Raw genomic sequence first — 21,328 nt, 5'->3', positions numbered from 1 at the left:
GATTGATACTTTGTCCTTTTCAGGTTTAATGTTGCAAAAGTACATTTAGATAGAATATTATTATTATGTTTCCTCCTAGGAGCCATGCATCCCCACAGCCTCATACTCCTTGACAGTCAGGTCTAGAGCTGCCCATTACAGCCTCCTCTGACTTTAAGCCCAGCTTCTTCTCCTGATCAGTCCAGCTCGGGGTGACTTGGCATCTCCTGTCATGCTGCCCTGTCCCTTTAATTGTCTTATTGATTTAGTATTTTTATTTTATGGCTGTTTAATTTCCCTGGTATTTATGGCCTATTTTCCCCCAACTAAATTGTGAGGATCTCTGAAGAGCAAAGGTCTCACATTTCTTTGAGTTTCTCAGTGCACCTGGTTTGAAGCCATGCCAGTATTGCTGCTCAAAAAAGTTTGAGAATTCTATCTTAATAAATAGCAATTTAATAAAGAGTATCAAATCTTGTGTTAGATACCCCTAAAAAAAAAAAAGAAAACATTGGTTTTCTATCAGGACTCCTTAGGAGTATTGAAAAGCTATGAAAGCTTCTGTCATGTAGCGATAACTGTATGTAGAGCATCTGTTTTTTATTTTGGTATTATTGTGGTGGTGGTTTTCCATGAACATTTTTACTGTTCTACCATTTTTTTTCTACCCCAGAAGCTTGTAAGCTTGTGTGGTAAAAATATTACTTGGATATTACTTGGATTGTTTTCAGATACATATTTTTTTTGGGGGGGGGGGCGCTCCTCTTTGCATGTGAAAGTGAGACTATACAAAGACATAAGAATGTTCCTGGGGAGCTCTTCAGTTTGATTCTTCCATGTGTGCTGCTGTTACTTTTATTTAATAATCTCAAAGACAAATCTAAATTGGTTAAAATAAAATGCTCATAATTTATAGAGTTACAGAATGTAGAGTCATGTAGATTATCTAGTCTTACTTGTTTTACTGGTGAATAAACTGAGGGTCACTGAATTGAAGGGGTCTGGCCTAAATTGTTACTGTTGGCCAGTAGCAGAATCCAGTCTTCTGCCTTCCAGGGTAGCTCCTTCTGGGACACCATATCATCCATGGGATGAGTCAATGTGATGATTGACTACTACTTAAAACAAAAATTGGGGTGGGTGGGAAATGAGTGCTCAGTCACTCAGCTTAGATATTGAATTTAGGTACTCCCCCTAACTTTACATTTCTGCAGTGAAAATGTAGCTTGAAAAAACTTGGTATTGATCTACATTAGTAACATGATCACCGGGAATTATGTTTCATTTTTAATCTGCTATGATGATTAAAAATGAAATGACAGTACCTTCTGTCTTCTTAAACAGAAATGTCTTTAAGGTTATCTGGACCTACTGATGTTTCATGGAATTTAAGTGTTACAGTGATGGAAATTTTATTATGCCAATGGTTAGGTACCTCTGAGATACAAATAGATAGGTTAAATTATTTTATATATTAGTTATTGCTTGCTTCACTTACTCTCAAACTTCTGGACTTTTTTTTTTTAAGTGTGAGAAACTTCGATTGTTATATGAAAGCTTAGATAAATAGCGTAAACATGAACTATCTTTTTAATGCCGTGTTGAAAAGCTCATATAGAATGTTAGTTTTCAATAGGTACTCATGCCATAAAATTTGTTTTAAAGGAAAAGGCGTAGTATTCTTTTTAAAGTAATGTCCTCACATGAATACCGAAGCATGGCATGTGTGTTTTTTTAATAAATTTTATTTATTTTTTTATTTATATTTGGCTGCGTTGGGTCTTCGTTGCTGCGCATGGGCTTTCTCTAGTTGCCGCGCGCGGGGGCTACTCTTCATTGCGGTGCGCGGGCTTCTCATTGCGGTGGCTTCTCTTGTTGCAGAGCACGGGCTCTAGGCTTGTGGGCTCAGTAGTTGTGGCACACGGGCTCAGTAGTTGTGGCTCGCGGGCTCTAGGGCGCATGCTCAGTAGTTGTGGCGCACGGGCTTAGCTGCTCTGCGGAACGTGGGATCTTCCTGGACCAGGGCTCGAAACCATGTCCCCTGCATTGACAGGCTGATTCTTTACCACTGTGCCACCAGGGAAGTCCCATAGCATGTTTTTTTATTCCACTTGGGCTATTAAATAATATGCCTCTTTTGTGTTGCAGTAAGAAAGGTTGTTTTTTCCCCATTCTGTGCTCTTTTCTGGAATGCTATTTCCCTACCTTACTTTTCCAAACTCTACCGCACCTACATACTGCCTATTTTTTGAGGGGTTTTGAGCACATATCACTTCATCCAGGAAGTCAGTCTCCCTCCTCCTCCCTCTTCTCTGAAGAAAAGTGTTTTATGGTCTGGAAATTCTTAATGCCTCACTTACGCCTCTGCTATAACGTCATAGTTATTTATGTGCATGCCCGTTTAGTCCCCACTAGACCATAAGCCCATTGTGGGCATGTCTGTGTCTCAGTTATTTTTTGATCCTTCCCCTGCCCCCACTCCCAGAATAACACTCTGTCCCCAGGAATGGTGTAGTAGAAATTTGTTGAATGCATAAAAAGCAGCCCAGCTGCTTGGTGCAGCTGTGGAAGCCGACGGATACACTTGTGGGAACTTGATGGTGAGTAGTTTTTGGAAATAAAAAAACAGGTAGAAATTCACCAGTGTCAGTGAGATAAAATGTCTGTTATCAGTGAATTATTATTTTTGTTTGTTTGTTTTTGATTTGTTTTGTTTTTTGCAGTACAAGGGCCTCTCACTGTTGTGGCCTCTCCCGTTGAGGAGCACAGGCTCCAGACGCGCAGGCTCAGCGGCCATGGATCACGGGCCCAGCCGCTGTGCAGCATGTGGGATCTTCCCGGACTGGGGCACGAACCCGTGTCCCCTGCATCGGCAGGCGGACTCTCAACCACTGTGCCACCAGGGAAGCCTTGTTATCAGTGAATTATTAAAGCATTTCTTTAAAAAAGTATTTCTCTCAGTTTACTGGGAGTTTTGGGAGAAAGAGAAAGTAAGCACAGAATCAGTTCATCTCAGATTATTTGTATTTCAGGTAATATTAGAACAAAAATGTGTTAATTTATATATGCAGGGTACTTTGGAGTTCAGTGCTAGGGAAAAAATGTGAATTAGGAATAGTTGGTTTATAGGATTATTATAAAATCCCTTTGGAGGGATCCCTTTGAAAGAATAGTACTTGATTAGTTTTATATCAAAAATTAAATTTTTGAGTAGATTAGTCAAGAACAAAGGAAGAGAAAAGTTAAGATTACCAAATTATTTTGATCCCCGCCCCCCGCCGGCAGTTTCTACATGAGGAATAAAGTTTGGAGTGTTTTTCTGTTTTTTTTTCCTTCGTTACACATAAACTGAAATTAAACCAGAATAAATTGAGGTTACATTTTTTTAGGAAAATTTGACTAAGTTGTTAGGAGGGCCATAACCTTTATGGTTACAGATTGCCTCCTCCCTCCCCCATACTTTATTTAACTGATAGGCTCTTTTCTTGACATTTTTGTTGTCATACACAGTTTAGCATCAGAGTAATCTGTTTTCGGCAGTTCATTTCCCTTGGCAACAGCACAGGGATTTGTATAATTTTGAAATGTTTTAAGTAGTAATCATCATGCCTTTGAACTCCTGTTCAAAGACATTTAACTTTGTATTACTTTTGATTAAGTTCTTTTAATTCAGTTTTGAATAATGATAACTTTTAAGTATTTGGAATGAAATCAAAACTTGTGCTTTCTAGGAGTTACAGCCTAAAATATACACAGTGTAAATATACCAGAAGTAGGGAGTGTGTAGTCCATTAACTGAGTGTGTGTGTGTGTGTTTGTGTGTGAGTGTGAGAGAATGGGAGGAGCAAAGGGGGAGGGCATCAACTGAGCAGGAGGGGAGGGTGGAGGAAGTTACTCCCTATTTACACAAAACCATTTTAATGAGTGAAGGGGGTATGTTAGTTTGAAATCTTTACTTGTCTTTTATTTATTATAAGTAATACATTATTTTACGGAAGTACAATATGGAAGTATATAAAGAAATTGAAGCACCACTTCCTGGATGTAACTTGCTAAGTGTTGTGTATTCGTTCAGGTTTTTTTTTTTTTTTCTGTGTGTATGTAATTTTCTGTATTATGGGACCATGATATGCTGTTCTTGTGTATACTGCTGTTCCATGTTGGTATTTTTAGAGCTACTTCTATCATTAACAGTTACATAGTATTCCACTTATAAAAAGAAAACACTATAATTTGTTTAATTAGTTTCCAGCCAGTACTGTTTTGTCAGAAAAACAAAGCTGTAGTGAATTATTTGTGTGTGTGTGTGTGTGTGTATGTGTATTTATTTTGTATATTTATGCAACCAGCTCTGTAGCATAGATTTCTGAAGTAGTGTTGCAGATACACGAATAGTGTAGATCTGGATGGATATTGTCACAGTGTATGGGTATGCCCCAGACCCTGGCCAGTACTAGATACTGAACATAAAAGCATTTTGCCAATTTAAGAAGTGGAAAAAGGGACATCCCTGGTGGCACAGTGGTTAAGAATCTGCCTGCCAGTGCAGGGGACACAGGTTTGATCCCTGGACCAGGAAGATCCCACATGCCGGGGAGCAGCTAAGCCCCTGCGCCACAACTACTGAGCCTGTGCTCTGGAGCCCGTGAGCCCCAACTACTGAAGCCCGAGCGCCTAGAGCCCATGCTCCGCAACAAGAGAAGTCACTGCAATGAGAAGACCGTGTACTGCAACGAAGAGTAGCCCCCGATCGCCGCAACTAGAGAAAGCCCACGCACAGCAACGAAGACCCAATACGGCCAAAAAATAAATTAATTAAAAAAAAAAGTGATTCTGACTGGCCTTTATCAGTCACTACTGACGCTGAACATTTTTTAATGAAGGGAGTTGTATTTCTTTTAGAAATTATCTACTTTTGTTCTTTGGTTATTTTTTGATGGGATTGGTGTTTTTCAGATTGATTTGAAGAGCTGTTTACATATTAGGGTATTCACTTTTTACGTATGTGCACATCCCCCTACCCCCCAGCTGTTCTTTTGTAGTATTATGTAGTCAGATATATCCAACTGGGACTGTGCTGGCTATGTGACCTTGGGCAGATTACTTAACCTCTCTAAGCCTTAATTTCCTTATTTGTAGAATGGAAATAGAGATAATGTAAATAACATTTAGCATAGTGGCTGGCACACGGTAAGTAAAAATTCTAAATGTTAGCTGTTTTCATTATTGGTCTATATATGGCTTCTGAGTTTCATGCTCTGCTTAGACCTTCCTTAGTCTAAAATTTAAAATATTCATCCATCTATTAAACTGAAAAAGCAAAGTGAGGAATATTAACTATAGTATGCTACTGCTTGTTTTAAAGAGGAAACATAATGTGTACATATTCACTTTTATATCGGAATATTTCTGAAACAAAACCTAAGAAACTGGTATTCCTTGTTGCTTGCTGTAGGATGGAGAACTGAGAGGCACATGAGTGAGAGACTTGATTGTATACCTTGACTGTATTTTTTTTTCTTTTTTTCTTTTTTTGGCTGCGTTGGGTCTTTGTTGCTGTGTGCAGGCTTTCTCTAGCTTCTGAGATTGGGGGCTACTCTTCGTTGTGGTGTGCTGGCTTTTCATTGCGGTGGCTTCTCTTGTTGCGCAGCATGGGCTCTAGGCGCATGGGCTTCAGTAGTTGTGGCACGCGGGTTCAGTAGTTGTGGCTCACAGGCTCAAGAGTGCAGGCTCAGTAGTTGTGGTGCATGGGCTTAGTTGCTCTGCCACATGTGGGATCTTCCTGGACCAGGGCTCGAAGCCGTGTCCCTTGCATTGGCAGGCGGATTCTTAACCACTGTGCCCCCAGGGAAGTCCCTTGATTGTATTTTTAAAACAAAGAAGTCTTTAGATTTTAATTTTTTATTTTATTATTATTTTTTTTGCTTTGCCTTCCTTTCTTTTCCTTTTTTTAAACTTCTAATTTTTGAGGTCCATCTGGAATTCATTTCTAGTATAGGACATGAGGTAGACATATATTTTGGGGGGATAGAGGTGTGTATGTTTTTTCCCCTGAAATAACCAGTTGTGTCAGCACCATTTGGTGAATAATCCAGCCTTTGCCCCAGTTACCAGATTTGCACCTTCTATCAGTTTACTAAATATGTTTGGAACTGTTTCTAATCTGTTATGTTTTCTTGATATATGTTATCATATTCTTTAAATTACTGTTGTTGTATAATTTTGATACTAGTAGGGTTAGTCATCTGTTCATTACTCTTTTTTTTTTTTTCAGACTTTGGCAATTCTGGTCTATGTATTCTTCTGGATGAACTTTAGAATCATTCTGTGAGGTTCAAAAAGAAATCTTGCTGAGATTTTTATGGGAATACTGAATAGTGATTGGCAATATTGAACTCATAGGTTAGTTTTAGGCAAATTGACAGCTTTGTGTACTTCTGTCCTTTGTTTCAAACAGACTTCTATGTTCTTCAGTAGATTTTCAAACTTCAAATAAGTTCTGCACATTTCTTGTTTCTTTTGTCCAACAAATATAGTAGGGAATCAAACAGGGAGTTTATATTCTAGTGGGGGAAGCCAGTTTAAGTAAAACAAATGAGTGCATTTCAGATTATGATTGATCTATAGAAGAACAAAAAGGGTAACTGGAGGGTGGCTGGGAAAGGCCCTTATGAGAAGATGGCATTTGAACTGAGACCTAATTTTGAGGAGTCCTTGGCCCCAAGAGTGAGCCAGGAAGAGCATTCCAGGCAGAGAGTAAAGGACAAAGGCCTGAGTCAAGGAAGGACCTGGCCCTGGGTGAGGGAGCTGGAACGAAGCTCCTTGTGGCCTCCTGAGCAGTTGTGGGGGCGGGTGGGAGCCCCTGGGCCACAGTGAGGAGTTCAGCTTCTGTTTGAAGTGCGTGGCAGCTCCGGAGGAGTCTTGAGCAGAAGAGTGATGTGTTCTGATTTATGGTTTAAAAAACATTTGGCTTTTTGAGTGGAGAAAGTATTGAAGTGGGAAGTCCAATTAGGAGTTTCTTGCAGCAAGAGATGAGGATGGGGGTAGTCAAGATGGAGAAGCATGGGAGGCTTGGGGGCGGGGCATGGAAGGAAGGCTAGGACTTGCTGTTGGAATTGGTGTGTTGAGAGCTAAGAACTCTTAGGTGCTGGGGAGGCCGTGTGTGCAAAGAAGAGATGGTCCCTGCCCTCAGAGGTCTCTGATGGTTTTGTTTATTATTATTATTATTGTATAGAATTCAGTACCTTTTAAGTCAGTTGCTTTTTTTCTACTTTGTTTTGGTATATACCTTAGAAGTAGAGTATGTTCATTAGCCTTGTTTTTTTTGCTTCCTAATCTTTAGCAGTCTCTCTTAGCAGGTCAAAGGGGAGGCAGCAAAACATGATCTTTAAGATAGCTCTGAGCTAAAAAAATTACCTTGTAGAAGTTACTTAGCCTCTCCAGTGCCTTACTTAGGGGTAATAGTGGAACTAGTGTTCTAGGTGAGCTCGTGCACACCATGCTCTTAGTACACTGCTGGGGATGTAGCAAAGGCTCAATAAATGGTGACTTTTTGTTATTCTCCTTAGGTATTGTCATGTCTATTAATCCCAAGCATCCAAAGTTACAATTTTTCTTCTTCTTTTTTTTTTTTTTTTTGTGGTACGCGGGCCTCTCACTGTTGTGGCCTCTCCGCGTTGCGGAGCGCAGGCTCCGGACGTGCAGGCTCAGTGGCCATGGCTCACGGGCCCAGCCACTCCGCGGCATGTGAGATCTTCCCAGACCGGGGCACGAACCCATGTCCCCGGCATCAGCAGGTGGACTCTCAGCCACTGCGCCACCAGGGAAGCCCAAAGTTAAAATTTTTCTGATCTCAATACCCTGTTCTTTGTGTTGATGGAGGAGAGGGTTGGTAAATAGTTGTCCTTTTTTTTTTTTTTTTTAAGTCTTTATTGAATTTGTTTCAATATTGCCTCTGTTTCATGCTTTGGTTTTTTGGCTGCGAGGCATGTGGGATCCCAGCTCCCCGACCAGGGATCAGACCCGCAACCCCCCGCACTGGAAGGCAAAGTCCCAACCACTGGACCGCCAGGGGGGGTCCCAATAGTTGTCCATTTTCACTTTGAAATATGTTCATTCTTATAGCTGGAGTGAATATTGCTCAATTTAGAGAATTAGGTTAGTACAGTGCCGCTGTGCCACAGGGTTCTCAGTCATCTGCCTGCTGCCGTCTGCCTGCTGCTGCTGTCTTTGGAAACTTCTCCTTTCTCACCTTAGGTAGGGATAGCGTAGTGTTGTTTTCACTCAAGAATTATTTATTGAATGTCTGTATTCTTAGATTAATGAAATGATTATGCCCATATTAATGTGTTCCTTTCATTGTCATACTTTATCGGGGGTAGGGTAGTCTAAAATGTTTTTTTCTTTAGCTCCCCTTTATCTGTCTTCTAAGTGAGATGTCATTATGTCAAAAGAGGCCACAAATAAAACACCTTGTTAATGACATTCCCACAGAGTAACTCCTCCCCGCCCCGCAAAGGGAAGAATGCTTTAGATTATTTTACAGGAGAAATTCTGTTCCAGTTTAGCACCACTCTGATCTCATACCAATTACAGAGTTCACTTGGATGGTTCTAGCCTCTGTATCCTCTCCTGGAGGCTGGACCCCGAGATAGGCTCACATGGCTCCAAACCTTCGCCAACCCAGAGACTCTTAGGTGGTTGGGATATCCCAGGGGGTGGTCCTTAGCCTCTCCCTGTCTTCTGGGCTTTTGGAGTTGGACTAGAGCTGAACTGCTTTGTGAGAATTAATGAGACCCGATTTGCCTCCGTTTAGTATCCAGTGTTTGGCACCTGCAGTGTCATAGAGGCCATTCTCGTATGCCATACTTTTGTATCGAAAAGTATTATTTGGTCATTTAAAAGAAAATTGAATTGTGTCCTTTTCCTGCTTTGGTGAAATGTGGATTTCACCTCTGTTGTGACCCTTGGTGGAGTCATTCTTGGTCATCTAAAGAGGCGTCTGTAGTCCTTCCACAGCGAAGTATATTTTTAGCTCTTTTTCCAAGACAGCTTAGGCCACCTTGAAAACCTATCCAAGTACATTTTGATTATGCAGAGATTGTAGGCCAAAAGCCAGGAGTTCCTGGGGAGAAAGGATTTGTTTTTTTTGTTTTATTGGTGTTTTTTTTTTTAGGATTGCATTTGAAATATTGTTTTGCAAGATAAGTTTCCTGTTGAGTAAATTTGTGTGTGAGTATGTGTGTCTTTATTATGTTAATATGGGAAGATTCAAAGAGAAATTTAAATAGACTGACTTCATTTTACTGTATTTTATTACCTGTTTGCAAAACGTTGGAGGCTAGTTCTGAGTTTATCTCCAAAATTCTGATAAAATGTGTGCTTGTCACTTACAACAATGACATCTGGTTTTAGTATATTATTTTCATCCTAGAATACAATTATATATGTTTATGATATGAGGTTGTTGCACATAAAATCTTGACCAGGTTTCTTAAACATTTCACAGAATTTTTATAGTCCATGAGTCAAGCATGTAACTGTGAGTTAATGAGTTTTGGAGCTATGAACTGAACTTAAAATTGGAAACTGCCATTTAAGGTTTTCCCTTCCCCTTCAGCCTCCACTTTAAACCGATTCTTTTACTTCAGTTGTTTTCAAACTGTCAAGTGTTCTGTGGAGGTGTCTTGGTGAGCCAGGACTGGAGTGAGGGTCCGAGGCAGGACGGGAATGGGGAGGGGGCTGAAAAGACAGATTTAGGTTCCGCGTTCTCCCTGAATCAGAGTATTTCTTCTTTGTGTATTTTATACATTTGGCTTCCATGTAAGATGTTTGAGGAAAGAAAGAGAGCTGGTTAAACAAGGGTCTGAACTGTTGTGTTGTGTCTTGTGGGTAAGTTTTTTTTGTGTTTTTTTTTTTGCGGTACGCGGGCCTCTCACTGCTGTGGCCTCTCCCGTTGCGGAGCACAGGCTCCGGACGCGCAGACTCAGCGGCCATGGCTCACGGGCCCAGCCGCTCCGCGGCATGTGGGATCTTCCCAGACCGGGGCATGAACCCGCGTCCTCTGCATCAGCAGGCGGACTCTCAACCACTGCGCCACCAGGGAAGCCCTAATCTCTAGTTTTGCTGATGTTTTGTTACCACCTGTGGTGGGCTGATAGTAACTAACTTTAATTTATTTTTAAGATGATTCAAATTAAACTTCACTAAAATCACATGAGAAAACTGGGACGTCATGAAGGATTGGTTATGATAAAAGGGAAACACGGACAAATCATTTGACTTATATTTGAATGACATTGAATGTATTTGTTGAAATCAGGACTATCATTGCTGAAAATGAAAATAAAACAACACTGTACTCTATAGATCTCTCATCATGTAGGCCACTGATGGAAAAAAATTTGGATGACCTTGAGCTAAGATCTTTCCTTTTGCCTCTCCATTCCATTTATAGCTTTATTTACTTAGGATGTCTGAATTGGGAGGAGAGCTCAGAGACAGATCACCTAAGCATTTCTTAGGGGTGCAGATCAGAATTACTTGGACAATGTATAAAATATTTGTGAACATTCATACAGTGAAATACATTACAGCAATAGAAAGAATGAAGAAGCTCTTTATGGAGTCATGAAAACGATTGTCAAGATCTATTAAGATGTTAAGTAATAAAAGCAAGATATAGAACAGTATATTATCTACTCTGCTCCCATTTATGTAGGGGGCAAAGTGTGTGTGTGTGTGTGTGTGTGTGTGTGTAGGCTGTTTCTAAAGGATACTCCAGAAACTAGTAACTTTGGTTGCCTTTTGGGAGGAGAACTGAGTAGAAGCTGGGGACAGGGTGAGAAGGAGATTTTTCCCTCTGTATTCTGTGGTACTTTGAGAAACTCTTAAACCTTACGTATAATATCTATTTCCAGAAACAAAAACAAAGCCTCCCCCCCGCCCCGCACACACACATGTTGACTTTTCCCCTTCCACTAGCAGGTGCAGGTGTGTAGGAAGGGAGTGCTGCTCAGGTGGTTTTTTTGTTTGTTTTGTTTTAATTAGTAGGAAGGAATGGTTTATTTTTATTCATTTATTTATTTTTAAAATTTATTTTATTTATTTATTTTTGGCTGTGTTGGGTCTCTGTTGCTTTGCGCAGGCTTTCTCTAGTTGCGATGAGTGGTGGCTTCTCGTTGTGGAGCACCGGTCTAGGCGTGCGGGCTTCAGTAGTTGTGGCTCTTGGGCTCTAGAGTGCAGGCTCAGTAGTTGTGGCACACGGGCTTAGTTGCTCCGCGACATGTGGGATCTTCCTGGACCAGGGCTCGAACCTGTGTCCCCTGCCTTGGCAGGCGGATTCTTAACCACTGCCCCACCAGGGAAGCCCCTTGGTGGTTTTGATGGGTGGTCTCACCGCACATCTCAGCCCCTCAGAGTAGCTCACTACCTGCTGAGAAAGCTGCACAGCATCACAGAGAACACTAGCTTCTCCCATTTTTGCCGCTGACAACTTTGTGACATAGAGAAATGATTGAATTTCTCTGTGCTTCAGATTCCTGGTCTGTGAAAGCGCTGTTAGTTGGGCCTTGTGGGGGAGCAGGCAGGAAGCAGTCCGGGAGGCGTTGGCCCTCTTCTCACCCCTTCCCTGGCTGCTGCTGGGACAGCAGGAACAGTGCAGTGAGTAGTAGTAAGGATGGTAACATTTAAAAAGTTGTTTTCTCTTAAGTTTTCTTTTAAGGTTAGATTGAATGGCAGTTCTCTAGAAAATTTTATTTTCTAAGCCTAACTGGGTAGGAATTTGGATCAAGTTGGTGCACTGAATTTTGCTCTTCCCAAATCCCTTAAGATGATGAAAAAGAAAAAAGAAAACTTAAGCCGTGTGTCAATAATATATAGTATTGTTTTCTGTATTTCGAACATACGTATCATTCTACAAGTTGTTTTCACCAAGCTTTACTTTTTTTGAGGTTTATATGTATTGAAACATAGCTGTAGTTTATTCATTGTAACTGCTGTATAGTATTTTATCATATGAATATGGAATTTAAGCTGTCTTCAAATTTGCCTATTGCACTGCTGCAATAAATATCCTTTTGTATGTACATGCGAGTTTCTCTAGGGTATATCCTGAAATTGCTGGGTTGTAATAAGAATGATTCGCATTTCAGATCGGTGTGGAAAGGCAGACATGTTTAGTAAGAGTTTTGTTTGGATAATTAACTATCAAGTAGTAAAGAAAATACATCTAGACCCCTACCTTACCATTCTTTAGAAAAAAAGTTTAGATGATTAAGGAGCTAAATGTATTAAAAACCTTTAAGAAGTGTAAAAGGGGAAAGTAGAAGAATATTTGAAACTTTTGGGGTAGAGAAGGTCTCCAGAAAGACAAAACAAGTTATGAATGCCGGAAGAAGATATTTGTAACGTAAGGTCACACACCAGCAGAACCCCATGCAGTCTCCCCACCGTCTCAGGCCTGGCCTCAGTCACCCTCTCCCTCACTCCCCCTCAGCATCCTTGCTTTGCCTCAGGGCTTCTCTAGTTTCTCTCCATGGAATGCTCTTGTCTTTTCAAGGCTTTGGCTCAAAAGTCATCTTAGAATATAATTTATTACCCAAACTGGGACCGTTTTGAGAAGGAAATGGAGCATAGTTAATCACTGCACTGGGATAGTAGTTGTAAATTGGGTCTGTTTCAGGAAATTGGGGCATACGGTCATCCTAGCTGAGATTGGCTTTCTACCTGCCAGACGTGTCTCCCTTTCCCTTCTCCCATCCTGTTTTATTTATAGCACTTTATCATAGTATTTTGTGGTCACTTATTGTCTACGTCACCTCAAGATAAGATGCCAATCGTGGTCTCATTCTATGCCAGCATTTAGAGCTGTTGACACACAGTATATACTGTTCAGTAGATGTTAACTGAATACGTACATGATATTTCTGCCTTTGGCCTTGAAGTCTTGTGAAGATGTGATAGACACATGAAAAATAGAGAAGTAGTGGTATATACAAATCATACTTATATAAAACAAAATGTTCTCATTTATAAGAACTTTTTTTTGTGGCATGTTCGAAGTAAAATTTTTCATTAGCTAAATTTCTTAAAAAACAATTTTCTAAGCTTGTGTATTGGATATTTAGGACAGTTCCTTGAGAAACATCCTCAGGCATTCATTTTTGGATATATCTGTATTGAATAACCAAATGAATTCCTAGAAGTGGATTTGCCGTGGTAGAGGATATGCATATTTTCAAGGCTGATGCTGTATAAATTGCCATTCTTCTTTAGAAAGCAATTTGTACCCATTTTACATACACACCAGTAATGTGTGCAACAGTACCTTTTTCTCTAAACCCTCACCAGACACTAAGCATTATTTTTTAATATTTTGCCAGTTTCTTTGTTTTACTTTTCTGTCATTATTGAAGTTGACTTCATTAATTTTATTTCCTTTGTTAATCTCATATTTCTGTCATGTCTTATATTTCTGTTGCGATCATTTTTTCTTATTGATTTGTAAGATACATATGTATATCAGAATTTTGCTGTTGTGCTTTTTCTGGTTTGTGGGTTGCCATTTTAGGGTGTCTTTGTTTTACAGAAAAATTTTTTCTCTGTCAAAGATAACAATCTTGTTGTTTGTGCTTTTGGGGGTTGTGCTTAGGAGGGTGTCCTCTGTCCCTTGTTTGTATATGTGTTTCTCTTAGGTTTCTTGAAAGTCCTGCAAACGTTACCTGGTCTTTTGAAGGACCCCAGATTGGAAATCACTTTGGGAATATCAGTGTCCTTAATTTTCTTGCCTTATCCTAAGCGTCAAGGAACAAATTAAAGGGACAAAAAGCTTTCTGGAGAGAGATTTAGGACAGAAACCTACGACTGGATGCAGTAACTCTCTAATACTGTATTTCAGCAAAAAGATGTCTTTGCTTATAAGATACTGTTATTTACCTCTAAGATTAAAGGAAAAGTACTACTCATGAAACCATAAAATGCTAGTGATTGTGGGATGGATATTGACTTCAGAGTTTTTAAGGTATGAACATGTGGGTATTAGAATTCGTGAACTATGGAATATGTCAACTTGGACTGCAGCACAGTTGTTTTTATTTATTTTTTAATAAATTTATTTATTCATTTAACTTTTGTCTGCATTGGGTCTTTGCTGCTGCATGCGGGCTTTCTCTAGTTGCAGTGAGTGGGGGCTACTCTTTGTTGCGGGGCGCAGTCTTCTCATTGTGGTGGCTTCTCTTGTTGCAGAGCACAGGCTCTAGGCATGTGGGCTTCAGTAGTTGTGGCGCGTGGGCTTCAGTAGTTGTGGCACACGGGCTTCAGTAGTTGTGGCTCGCAGGCTCTAGAGCGCAGGCTCAGTAGTTGCGGTGCACGGGCTTAGTTGCTCCGTGGCATGTGGGATCTTCCCGGACCAGGGCTCGAACCCGTGTCTCCTGCATTGGCAGGCGGATTCTTAACTACTGAGCCACCAGGGAAGCCCCAGCACAGTTGTTTTTAAATCTTGTGGTTGCATTGTATAGTTTTTTTGCTTGTTTGATTTTGACTAGGTAATTTTTTAAAAAAAGCTTTATTGAAGTATAATTTATGTACCTTAAAATTCATCCATTTACATTGTACAATTCAGTGGTTTTTAATATATTAGAGATATGTGCAGATACCACTACAGTCAATTTTAGAACATTTTCATCACCTCAAAAAGAAACCCCAATACAATTATTCAGCCTTAAAAAGGAAGGGAATTTTGATACATGCTAACACATGGATAAACCTTGAAGATTTCTGCTAAGTGAAATAAACCAGTCACAAAAGGACTGGTGACTCATATGATTCCACTTATATGAGGTCCTTAGAGCAGTCAAGTCCATAGAGACAGAAAGTAGAATGGTGGTTCCAGAGGCTGGGGGAGGGGATGGAGAGTTAGTGTTTACTGGGTGTAGAGGTTCTTGTGGGGAAGATGAAAATGCTCTGAAGATGGACGGCGTGATAGTTGCACAACAATGTAAATGTACATAATGCTACAGAAATGTACACTTAAAAATGGCTAAAATGGTGAATTTTATGTTATGTGTATTTTACGACAGTGAACAACAAAAGAAACTGCATACACTTTAGCCATCACCTACTATTCCTCCACCCCACCCCACCATCCCTAAGCGCTCACTAATCTACTTTCTGTCGCTATGGATTTGGCTGTTCTGGACTTTCATATGAAAGGAATCATCAGTCACTATGATTGGCTTCTTTTACTTAGCATATGTTTCAGAGTTTGTCTAAGCTGTAGTGTGTATCAGTGCTTTGTTCTTTTTTGTGGCAGAATAATATTCCCTTGTATGAATATACCTGATTTTATCTATCTGTTCCTCCGTTGATGGACGTGACATTTGGATTGTTCAACGTTTGTATAGTTATTTTGGGACTTAACTTGAGATCTCATGATTCTAAGACGTAAAAACCTACTCCACCTGTATTAAGCAAAGAGGACTTACTGTGAGACTATGTAGGCCGTTTAACAGGTATCCAAGGAGAAAGAAAGAAATACAGCACCTTCTCTGGGGGCTGATTCAAGGAGTGTGAGCCTAGGCAGTTCCCAGTGTGTCTCGGAGGGCCTTTGAGGTCTCTGGGCTCCACTTCTCTCTGCTCCTGTTCTGGTCTGTGTCTGGACTGGCGTCCTCTGCTCCCCTGTAACTTCTCTGGCACATGCTCTGGCTCACCTTGACTCCTACTCTGGCCAGTTCGCAATAGCTAATGTTCTCAATTCAGATTCCTGGAGGGGGATCTGATTGGTACAACCCGGGTCCAATAGAGTAGTTCACTTGACATAAACATCATGTCAAAGCCACACCTTAACAGGGCCAGAGTTTCTAGGAGTGCAGGGTAGAAGGAGTGCAGAGACCTGGTGTGACCTGCCTCTGTAGGGCACTCATGCTAGTCAATCTGAAGATGGCCTGATTCTCCAGGCCAGTGGTCATCAAACTTTCTGGCCTCAAGACTCCTTTTATACTCTTAAAAATTATTTGGGACTCCAAAGAGCTTTTGCTTATGTGGGTTATATGTGTTGATATTTACCATATTAGATACTAAGATGGGGAAATTTAAAAGATATTTATTTAAAAATAATATAAACCCAAATCTTAACGTAAATAACATTTTAATAAGTATTTTCCAAAATATAACAAAAAATTTGATGAGAAGAGTGGTATTGTTTTACATTTTGGCAGACCTCTTCTGTATCTGAAAAGAAGGTAGCTTGTTTCTCATTTCTGCTTCAATCTTGCAATACGTTTTTTTTTATATATATAAATTTATTTTATTTATTTATTTTTGGCTGCTTTGGTTCTTCGTTGCTGTGCGCGGCTTTCTGTAGTTGCGGCGAGCAGGGGCCACTCTTCGGTGCGGTGCGTGGGCTTCTCATTGCGGTGGTTTCTATTGTTGAGGAGCACGGGCTTTAGGTGCGCGCGCTCAGTAGTTGTGGCTCGCGGCTCAGTAGTTGTGGCTCTCGGGCTCTAGAGCGCAGGCTTAGTAGTTGTGGTTCGTGGGCTTAGTTGCTCCACGGCATGTGGGATCTTCCCGGGCCAGGGTTCGAACTTGTGTCCCCTGTATTGGCAGGCGGATTCTTAACCACTGTGCCACCAGGGGAAGCCCCAGTATGTTGTTTTGATGGACGTTTATGAAGAAAAGCTAACCTCAGGTAGACATGTATTTAGAAAAGGGAGGGGGTATTTTAATAGCCTTTTAACATAATTGTGGATATTCTTTGATATCACACCCAAACCAGACAAATGGTAAATTTTTAAAGGTTAGTTACTGTGTAGAATCTGAAACCATATTAGTAAACCTTTCATGTTCTGTCACATTAAACATTTATTGGTTTGTCTTGCGCCTATTTATTTAACTGTGGTAAAATGTTTTGTACTTTAAATAAATATTTCATTTATGCCTTATTTTGTAATTCTGTATTGGTCATTTGGAAAATACTGATTCATTGAGTTATGCAGATCTTCAAATTTCATTATGTAATATCACACTTGTTAATACCACCACCAATCTTGCCAGAAAAATCTTTAAATGTGGGGAAGCCGTCAGGCTCATGGTGACAGATGGAAGTTTTTCCAAAATCCTCATTTTCAAAAAAAATTTGGCAGTTGTTTTTCTTGAAGTGATAGACTCACTTTGTTCTTCCTTGAAAGCTTTTCTATCCCTAATGCCTTCTTAGGCTGTCATTTTGGGGCAGAATTATTTAATAAAGACAATATTTCCTCTGCACAAATGCTTACCTTATAAATACTCTTGAATCCTTTTAACAGTTGACTTTTTCACAACCCCCAAATTTACAGCCATAGATTTTTGTTTTTGTAATATGTAATATTTGCGTTTCAGATATTTACTGAAAGAAGGATGTTTACTGAGCAGTTGCTAAGATTTTATGTGTGTTCACTTTGTGTAGGTACTGGTATTATTTGTGATATGTTAAAGAAACTTTTTTAAGTATAGAGAAAAAGACCCATTGATGTTTTTAAAGCCCCAGTAACTTCTATTATATTAAGTAAGTAAGAGAGAAAGCTTTTACTGATAATAGTGGTTTTGTTTATGTAGCTATAGTTGTGTTATTGGAAGCACACCTGGTGCTTTAGTACTTATCAATTCTTTTCTTTCCCCATCCTGTTTAGGTGATTTCCTAGAAGCATGATTGTTTGTTGCACTTGATCTCACAACCTGGTGAGGACTTCTTTACTGATAATGTCAAGTTCAGGTTATCCTCCCAACCAAGGAGCATTCAGCACAGAGCAAAGTCGTTATCCTCCCCACTCTGTTCAGTACACCTTTCCCAGCACCCGTCACCAGCAGGTAAGGAACAGCTATTATGCAAGTTGCATACGTATTTTGTGTTTTTCTTTACTCTTCCCATTTAATACATTTGTTGGTCAGAAACCAAATACAATTATATATATATAAAATTGTTATATATATTTTTTAATGGCAAGAACCATTCTCAAAGGTGGGGGACCAAAGGTTAGGGATTAATTATATTTATCTTCTTATTGTGACTTTATGCCAGATTTCAGGAGGTGAACATGTCTCTGCTTCTGATTGTAGGAGTTGTTGATGGATAGAGAAGAATCAATTGCCTAGAGTTTCTAAGTTAAGACCTCTGTTTATGTGCCAAGTTCTGGTTGAGTATTAAGCTGGCCGGATGACTTGGCCTCTCTTGAGTGAGGGCCAGGTCCTGTGCTAAGGTTTTCTGTATGTGTGTTTACTCTGTGTAGCTGCTGGTATTATTTGTGATATATTAAAGAACCTCTGCCTTGAGAGATTTGATGGTAGGAAGATGAGTTTGCATGATTGTTTTACCTTGTGAAAAATAAAATAGGTGAAATTATCAGCTTAGAGTGTGCCAGGGACGGGGGTGTAAGAGGTTTGAAGAAAAGAGAAGGGAAGGGATGAAATGGTCATTTTGGAGAACGAGAAAGCACACTTACCAGCAAATATAGTTGAGTACTACTGGGTACTACCGAGGACTCCTTTAAAGCATGGTCATGATTACAAAGTGAGAAGGGACATCCTTACCTTGTTTCTGTTTAGGGGAACATTCAGTCTTTCACTATTCAGTATAATATTAGTCGCATTTTTTTGTAGATGTCCTTTTTTGGTTGAAGAAGTCACTTTCTACTGCTAGATTGAGGATTCTTACATGGTTAGGTGCTGAGTTTTGGTTGTGTGTCCTTCCTGCCCCAGTGCTATTCATCTGATTACTGATTTCCTAGGTTATTGTTGCTGCTGCTTTCTTTTTTTTTAATCGACTTTGGGATTTACTTTATAATAAAATTGTGTTATATGTGTACATTTTGACAAGATTCATACAACCATAAAACCACCACCAAAATGAAGAAAGAAAAAAATGTCTATCACCACAGAAAGTTCCCTTGTGCCCTGTCCAGGTCAGGCCTCCTCCCCCACTTCCCACAAACCTCAACTCCCAGGAAACTGTGGTCTGCTTTCTGTCATAACAGATTACCTTTGTCTTGAGTTTCACATGAACTCTTTTGTCAATGGCTTCTTTTCTGTCTCATAATACTTTTGAGGTTTATCCATGTTCTCGCGCATCTTGGTAATTAATTTCTTTTTATTGCTGGGTATGGATATACCATAATTTGTTTATCCAGTCACTTATTCCAGTTTTTGGTTATTACAAATAAAATTGTTTAGGAGATATGTATCTATGTATTAGCTGTATCTACTAGATTACATAAAGAAGCTTTGCCTTCTTTTCTTATGGTATTCTTGGGAGATACGTTTTTAATCTTATCAAGTCCATTTTATTTTTGTCTTTAATATTTCTTGCTTTTTGTGTCATATTTGAGAATTTTTTTGCCAAACTCAAGGTCACTAAGATTTTCTTCTATGTTTTCTTCTTAGAGGCTTTAAAACTTTGGGTTGTTACATTTAAGTTTGTGATCTATTTTGAATTACATTTTGTTTATGGTGTGAAGTAAGGGTTGAAGCCATTGTTTTGCATGTGGGTATTCAGTTCTAGAAATCATTTGTTGAAAAGATGATCCTTTCCTCACTGAATTGCTTTGGCATTTTCATTGAAAATCAGTTGATCATATATATGTGGGTATATTTCTGTTCTCTCTACACTGATATGTTTTGTCTTTCTTTATCTCACAAATGTGATTTTTCTGTGTAAACAAACATTTAATCTTGTAATAAAGCACTGCACACTGTCTTGATTATTAGAGCTTTATAATACCCTGAAGCTAAGTAGTGTGATTCTTTCCTGAATTGTTGTTTTGGATATTCTAGCACCTTCGCATTTTAGAATCAACTTGTCAGTGTCTACAAAAAAGCTTGCTGGGATTTTGATTTAGACTGTATTGAATCTAGAGATTAAATTGGGAGAGAATTGACAACTTCGAATGTTCCTGTCCATGAACATGGTATATCTCTCCATTTATGCAGGTCTGCATTAATTTTTCATAGTAATGTTTGGTAGTTTTCAGTGTACAGGTCATGTACATCTGTTGTCACATTTATTCTTAAATATGTAATATTTTTAACGTGATTGTTACTGGTACTTATTTTTGAATTTCAGTTTTCAGTTCATTGCTGCTATGTATATTTATCTTCTATCCTGCAAACTTATTTGCTACTTCTACTTGCTTTTTTATGGATTTCATAGGATTTTCTGTGTAGGTGATCCTGTAACCTGAGAATAAAGACAGCTTTTGCTTCTCCCTTTCCAAACTAGATGTCTGTTCTCTTTCTTCCTTATTGCACTGGCTAAAATACCTAGTACTGTGTTGAATAGAAGGGGTGAGAGGGAACATCCTTGCCTGGTTTCTGATCTTAAGAGGAAAGCATTCAGCCTTTCACCATTAGGAAGGTTATTAGCTTGGGAAGTGTTTCCTCCCCCTGTATTTTCTTAAAGAGTCATTGTAGGATTGGTATTGTTTTCTTCCTTAGATATTTGATAGAATCTAAGCCATTTGGGCCTAGAATTTTCTTTGTGGGAAGAATTTAACTGATAAATTATTAACTCAATTTCTTTAACAGTTATAATTCAGATTCTTTACTTTTTCTTGAGTCAGTTTGGGTATTTTGTTGTTCAAGATACTAAATTTATTGCTGTGATTTATCATACTATTTCCTTATTGTTTCAGTGTCTTTTAGATCTGTTGTGATGTCATTCCTTGTGTTAATAAGTGGTTTTTTTCCCTTTTTTTCTTTATTAGTCTAGTTAGAGGTTTATCAGTTTAATAGATTCTTTTCCTTGAAGAACTAGCTTTAGTTTCATCCATTTTTTGCTTTTTTTTGTATTTTACTGATTTCTGTCCATATTATTTTCTCCCTTCTATTATATAATTGCCCACATATATGTGATTTCTGACTCCTTTCACTTCTTTGTATATATTCAGGTTTCCTTTTGCTACATTTTCTTCCTGCCTGAAGAGCATCGTTTATTTCTCTTAGTGCAGGTGTTTTGGCAGTGAACTTGCACAGCTTTTATTTACCTGAAAAAGTTTACTTCAACTTGAGTTTTGAAGAATGCTTTCACTGGATATAGAATTCTAGGTTGACAGTTATTTTCTTTCAGCATTTTAAGAGATGTAATTCGTTGAACTCTGACGTGTTTGGTTTCTGACCAGAAGTCTTTGCTCATCCTTATCTTTGTTTATTTAAATATATCTTTTCCCCCCTCTGGTTACTTTTAAGATTTCTCTCTTTATCAGTGTTTTTCAGCAATTGATTTTGATGTGCCTTTGTTGTGCTTTTTGAATGTATGTGTTACTGACTTTAGCATTCACTGAGCTTCCTGCCTCTGTGTATTCGTCATTTTCATAAAGTTTGGGCA

The 21,328-nt window shown here is 39.2% G+C and overlaps 1 protein-coding gene across 9 annotated transcripts in view; it reads left to right on the top strand.

Annotated features, from left to right (window-relative positions):
- NCOR1 (nuclear receptor corepressor 1) overlaps positions 1-21,328 on the top strand; it is a gene marked incomplete at its 3' end in the record, with an annotated part of 142,762 nt that overhangs the window by 3,927 nt on the left and 117,507 nt on the right. For all 9 annotated transcript variants that reach the window (XM_082678228.1, XM_082678227.1, XM_082678226.1 and 6 more), the window contains exon 2: positions 17,643-17,820. In XM_082678228.1, coding sequence (XP_082534354.1) covers positions 17,713-17,820 — 108 coding nt within the window. In that variant the 5' untranslated portion in view covers positions 17,643-17,712. The remainder of the gene's footprint in view (positions 1-17,642; positions 17,821-21,328) is intronic.

This window comes from Grampus griseus (genome assembly GCF_964374135.1).
Source record: "Grampus griseus genome assembly, chromosome: 20".
In the NCBI taxonomy this organism is placed as follows: Eukaryota; Metazoa; Chordata; class Mammalia; order Artiodactyla; family Delphinidae; genus Grampus; species Grampus griseus.
This window is presented reverse-complemented; position numbering and strand designations above follow the sequence as displayed.